Source organism: Stylophora pistillata, chromosome 9, assembly GCF_964205215.1.
Source record: "Stylophora pistillata chromosome 9, jaStyPist1.2, whole genome shotgun sequence".
NCBI classification, from domain to species: Eukaryota; Metazoa; Cnidaria; class Anthozoa; order Scleractinia; family Pocilloporidae; genus Stylophora; species Stylophora pistillata.
Window position 1 is genome coordinate 26,707,828 of NC_142527.1, and position 6,233 is coordinate 26,714,060.

The following is a 6,233-nucleotide window of genomic DNA, read 5'->3' on the forward strand; positions in this document are numbered from 1 at the left end:
TTTCTGTGAACTTAAAGTAGCAACTTGTGAGGGTAACACCACCCTGCTCGTTCTTGTCAACTGTGCATGCCGAAATATGGAAGTTACCACGGTTGCTCTCAATGCTGTTGGATTCGATAAGGGCGGAAGTACTTTTGGATTTCTCTACACTCCCAATTGTGTCTTTCAAAGCCCTCTTCTCGACCTTTTTAACTTTTAAGACCTCGCTGAAGATGTCGATCACAACATCAGAGATCTAGCTTAAACTCATTTGGAAAGGAAAAGTATCTTTGAAACGGTTTGAAACTTTGCGTAACCCACCCGACTTGAGACGCTACTTTCCTGTAAAACGCATACCAATCGCTAGGGTTAGTGTAGCGGTTGTACTTCTTGTTTGCTGCCAATTGAGAAAGCAAGGTGGAGTGGAGCACGTCCTTCTTCAGTTATAATGCAGCACAGGACGCCATACTGGATGAGAACACATGATTGTGTCTTTGTTGGGAAGCCGAGAGTGCATTGCGCACCTTAACATCTCCCTTCCTTTTTTTTTTTAGAAACTACAAACTGAACAAAACATTTAGTGACGGGTCAGCAAAATGGAAAGTCTCCCGCCACAGCAAAGGTGGATTACAATGCCCCCAATGGAGGATGCCTCTACGCCCATCAAACAACGAAGGGTGGAAAAAAAATAAATAGAAGAAAGAAAAAAATATTAAACTGAACAATAATAAAATGAATCTCCAACAGCAATTTGTGTGCCTATCATCGATCAATGTAGTGTCATTGATGATTAAACGGGGAGGTAGTCATAAGTTCAAACGGGTAGGGGGTTTGCACACACGGCCCGAACGAGTTTTTGTTACAGGTTTGTTTGTTTGGCTCTGTTCGGCGACGGGGCTTGGGCGATGGCATAAGCTTGGTTTGTCGTTGTTAGGTACTAATGGTATTGGAATAGGCTGGTCGGGTGCTTCCACTTCAGCAGTCTGCACTGGCATGGCACTTGAGGCAGATGGTTGCATTATGGATGAAGGGGGTGGTGGGTGAACAGGTTGAGCAAAGTGTGGGGTGGGTGGCTGGCACGGTGGGGGTTCTGTTGCCGGCACAGGACTAGGAGGTAGCTTATCCAACCACGACCTTGTCATAGTGTTGTTTAGCCCTAGCTCGCTTAGCCGCGATAGCTCCCTGGACTATGTCAGTAGTGTGGTCGCTGGGTAGTAAGAGCTCCGTGGATATAGGAAGGAGTCCGCGGGTGCGGCGTCCCGTACTCCTTTCTGCTGGGCTCAAGAGATGGGCCTCATGCAGGCCGGTTTTCCCAGACTTTTTCAAGATGCGTTTGACGATTTTTACTGATGCCTCTAATTTTCCATTTCCCTTGGGCCAGTACGGTGAGCTTGTGACATGGTTTGTCTGGTATCTGTGGCAGAGCTGCTCAAAATCGGATGCAATAAATTGCGGTCCATTATCAGTTAAAATCGTTTCTGGAACACCATGTCGAGCAAAATACGCTTCAGTTTTGGCCACAATAGTGGCAGATAAGATGTCTTCCAGTTCATCAACCTCGATGAAGTCTGAATAATGATCGGTTGTGGCGAGGTAGGTGCTCGACTCAAACGCACAAATATCTCGACTAATAAACTGCCAAGGGTACTCTGGAATAGGCTGGGACTTCATGGGTTCCTTGGCATTCTGTAATGGAAACTGTGCGCATTTCCCACATGAACGGCATTTCGCGGATATCAGACTTCATGCCTGGCCAGAAGACAGTGTCCTTACAGAGACGGATGTTTGATTCAGCTCCAAAGTGGGCAGCGTGAGCCTTTTGCAGGATCACGTTTCTTTTTGCCAGCGGGATAAGTACTTGCGTTCCTTTTTAGATTACCCCATCTTGATGGGTTAGTTCTTCCCTGAAGTTCCAACAGGGGTGTAAACTTTGGGGAAGTTCCGATTTTCTTGAAGGCCAGCCTGTGGTTATGACCCTGATCAAGTGACAGAGAGTGGGGTCACTCTCAGTTGCAGCTATGATTTCCTTCAGAGTCTCGGAAGTGACCCTAGGGTTTTTGATGTCGCTGTCGATGTCAAGACTGAAAATCTCAAAATTGGTTTGTTTTGAGTCGTTGATGGTGGGGAGAGGGGCCCTCGAGAGAGTGTTCGCCAGCATGAGTGACGTGCCTTTCTTGTATGTGACTCTGATTTTGTACCGCTGTAGCCGCATCAGCATTTTCTGCAGGCGGCGAGGTGCTGAGTGCAAAGGCTTCTTGAATATTGTTTCTAAGGGCTGGTGGTCTCTGTGGACGTTCACCTCGCGGCCGTAACTCCAGAGGTCCCACTTGTCACAGGCCGACACTATAGCAAGGCATTCTTTTTCAATTTGAGCCCAGAGTTCTTCATTGGGGCGGAGGGTGCAAGATGTGTAAGCGACTGGTTGAAGATCTCCGGAGTCATTGGGCTGGAGGAGGGCTCCCCCAAGCCCTCCTTGTGAGGCATCCACCTGGAGGGTGACTGGCTTGTTGTTGGCAAAGTAAGCGAGGCATGAGATGCTTTGCTTGGGCAAATCGTTCCTGGTGTATGTCTGACAAGATGAAATCACGATCCTGCTTTGTAAGGTCAAACAGGGGCTTGATCACTTGAGACAAGTTAGGGCAAAAAGTGTTCAATTAGTTCACCATGCCACAAAATCGCATCACTCCCTGCTTATCTGTAGGGGCTGGCATAGCAGAAATGGCCTTGACTTTGTTGGGGTCTGGTGTCACTCCCAGGTTGGATATCACATGGCCCATAAAGGCGATCTTTGATAGTTTAAACTGAATTTTTTGTGGGTTGAACTTCAGGTTCTTGTCCCGAGCGCGCTTCATTAGGGCAAGGACATTGAGATCATGATTTCTGTTTGCTTCCTCGACTGTGTCACCTTGGCCCACGACGAGGATATCATCAGCTATGCAATACACATCTTGTAGACCCTCAAGGGCCTCATGCATTCGCAACTGGAATTCCTCTGGAGTACAACTAACGCCATAAGGGAGGCGGAGCCAGCAGTATCGACCCCAGGGGGTGTGCATGGTGGTGAGCAAACTGGACTCATCTGTGAGCGTAACTTGAGTGAAGCCATCGAGGGCATCGAATATGGAGAACGTCTTATGCTTCTTCCTTGACAAGCGTGGGAGTATTTCCTGTACAGTAGGAATCTGGTAGCGCGGAATTATGATGGCTTTATTCAGCGTTTGGCTGGGATCTAAGCATAAGCTTATTTTGGTGGTGCCATTGGGGCGGGTCTTTTCTCTAACCGTCATGTTAGTACACGAGTTTGTGGGTTGGTCCACCTTCTTGAGTTTTCCACATTTCACCATGTCGTCAAGTGTTGCTTTTACTTTTTCGAGTTTCGCCACCGGTACTCGATGGATGCCTGCATGGCAGGGCATGACTTTAGGATCCAAGGTCAGATGGACTGTCTGACCCACATTTCCCAGACCCTCAAAGCTATCCTTGTATAATGTAACCAATTGGGTCTGCTGGAGGTGGCCTGGTTGCAAGTCGGTTGTGGCCGCTGACTGGAGAGGTGTTGTCTGATCTGAAGAGGCCAGATGGATGCGGGGTAGTTTGACGTCTGACGTTGGTGAGGAGAACACTCTGTATTTGTGAAATCTCAGTAGGCCGAGACGCTTGCTGTCTCTACCACTTATGAGAGCGGGTTTGCCTGGGATGTATGCTGAGTCTATTACTTGAAATTCTAGAGTTTCAAAGTGGGAGACGCCCTCGCAAGCTAGACTTACTTTGCCCAATGGGCGAATAGGTTCTCCAGAGTAAGGAAATATCTTCACATGCGAGGGGCGTAGCGGGGCAGTCGCCGATAACTTCCTGAAGACTGATGACGGCAAGGTGGTACAGGATGCGGCAGAGTCCACTTGCATTAGCACTTTTATGTTCTTGTCAGGGCTAACGGAGACTGGGAGCCAGGTGAAGTATTTGTCATCCTCCTTGTCGTCACAAAGAGAAAAAGCTGAGAAAGAGTGGACCACGTAGTCATCATCATCATCATCTTCAAAATACGTTGCAGTTGCATCGTTCCCTTGAGAGAAGTGATGAGCAGTGTCTGAGCGCCGAGGGGGAGGGCGCTTGGTTTGTTTTCTTTGTTTCTTTTCAAAATCCAACTTGAATTTGTCTTTGGGGGATCTGCAGACCTTGGCAAGGTGGTTCTCAGTCATATAGCAGTTGGTGCAGTAGGTGCCTGGTTTGGTCGCTGGACAGTCCTTGCGGGGATGTCTAAGGCCTCCGCACCAACTACAATTTCCACGACGGGGTGGTGTCGGTCTCGTTGCCAATTGATTGACTTGCTCTTCGAGGTTCGGGTTGGTAGAGTGCATAATGGATAGGTTGGTGTTGTGAGCTGTATGATGTCATACAAAAGCGGGTACTAATTACAACGTGACATCAAACATCAAAGGTGTGAAATAAAACGCTAGAAAAGTGTTATAATGCTGTAATTGTTTGTTAAGTTCAGGTTTGATCTTATTTATATAAAAAGCTTCTTTGAGTTTTAAATCAATTGAGCTGTTAGCAGAATCCAGAATTCTAAAGCAAGAAAGGGAGTACTTGTTCTTACAAGAAGGAGATGTGTTGAAATGCTTAAAAATATGCGAGTTTTTATCGCTTTCCGTGTGCTCCTTTATCCTAGTAGAGAAGTGGCGACTAGTTTCGCCAATTTAACGGGAATTACATCCCGCACAAGAAAACTGATAAACTACCATGGATTTTAGAGCATCAGGAGTACGATCTTTAACACCGAACATGTTTTTAATTTTAAAAGAAGTGAAAACTAGTTTGATATTTAGGTCCGATTTACAAAAGCGCTTAGTGAGTTCTCGGAGTTTTAGGTTCGCTATTTTAGAATAATAGCCGACAAAAGGGAGTTTAAAGTAACGTGTATTATTGTCATCAATGTTCCGGTTATTTTGAGAGGAGGACCCGTCAAGATACCGCTTGAAAGTTCTTTCAATAATATGCGAAGGAAAAGAATTACGTTTTAAAGTGTCGGAAAGTTTCTTAAGATCGTTTTGAAGGCCGGAAGAGGTGTTGTTGATTTTGCAGATACGGTCAATAAGAGTTCGGATAAGGCCAATTTTGTAGCATGATGGAATAAAACTAAAGAAATTTGTTAGGAGACCAGTGTAGGCTTTTTTTATGAAAAACTGAAAAAACACAATAATTCGTAGAGTTGTCGATAAATATGTCAAGAAAGGAGAGTTTACCATCATTCTCTTTTCCCAAAGTGAATTTTATGTTGGGGTACGTGCCGTGAATTAATGTAATCAAAAAATGACATAGCATCCTGTTCATTGTGGAAGACACAGAAGGTGTCGTCAACATAACGCCTATAAAGTAGAAGGCGAGTCGAATGGTTAAAATTATTTAGCCATGTTTCCTCGTGGAAACCAAGAAAAAGATTAGCTAGGATGGGTGCTAACGGAGAACCCATCGCTACCCCATCAACTTGATCATAAAATTTCCCATTAAAAAGAAAATGAGTCTCAGCTGTAGCGAATGAAAACAGCTTCTTGAGGTCAGATTTTTTGATCGAAAACTTAGGGTCATGCTTGAAAATAAGATCAACAGCAATATCGATAGTTTCATTTAACGGAATATTGGTAAAAAGACTTTCAACATCAAAGGAAATGAGAAACTTGTTGTTAAGATCGAATAAGTTGAGTTCATCGTTGACTGCCACTTATAACACAGGCAGCCGAAGCTCACCACCACTGAAAGCGGATGTGACTTAAAGTGTTGCGCAACGTTTTTTATTTATGAAGGTTTGTATGGGATGTTATCGGTTTGCCTTAAAAGAGAGAAAAAAATGTCTTGTTTTGAAATAAAATGGACTTACGTTATTGCCTTGTTGTTTTCTTTGTTGATTACCAACGTCTCAGGCCATCTTGAAGCGTTTTCGGCGAGTTAACTAACTGCTAAAGGAAGTTAGCAGTTAGTCCACAGGGAGCCCACAGGAGCGGCGTGTCTGGTCGTTTGTTCGAATATAAAGAAATGTATGGGAGAATATTGAAGAGTCGTAATATCGTAAACTTATAACAAGGAATGTCTATGTTAAGGCTCAAAATAAATGTATTCTGATGGCTAATGGCTTGGTTACCATGGTAACGAGAATAGCATTTTTTTAACATTTATCAGTTGTTTATGCCTTGGTGTTCTGGCAACCAAGCCAAGCGGGCAGGAGCTAACGAGATACAGTTCATTTAGTCTTATTTGAA

General features: G+C 44.8%; 1 protein-coding gene across 1 annotated transcript; it reads right to left on the reverse strand.

Annotated features, from left to right (window-relative positions):
- Positions 1–1,098: 1,098 nt before the first annotated feature.
- On the reverse strand, positions 1,099–4,337 carry LOC111345717 (uncharacterized). Its single transcript, XM_022952997.2, has 3 exons — positions 2,643–4,337; positions 1,859–2,548; positions 1,099–1,665 (listed from the first exon to the last, which is right to left on the reverse strand). Exons 1-3 carry the CDS (start codon positions 4,335–4,337, stop codon positions 1,099–1,101), a joined length of 2,952 nt encoding a protein of 983 aa, XP_022808732.2.
- Positions 4,338–6,233: the final 1,896 nt, after the last annotated feature.

Excerpts from the sequence above, each read along its gene's own strand:
- LOC111345717 (XM_022952997.2), bottom strand. The coding sequence starts at position 4,337 with ATGCACTCTACCAACCCGAACCTCGAAGAGCAAGTCAATCAATTGGCA. Across the intron at positions 2,549-2,642 it reads TGATGCGATTTTGTGGCATG|ACATACACCAGGAACGATTT; the intron begins GTGAACTAATTG and ends TCATCTTGTCAG. Across the intron at positions 1,666-1,858 it reads AACTAACCCATCAAGATGGG|AATGCCAAGGAACCCATGAA; the intron begins GTAATCTAAAAA and ends TTTCCATTACAG.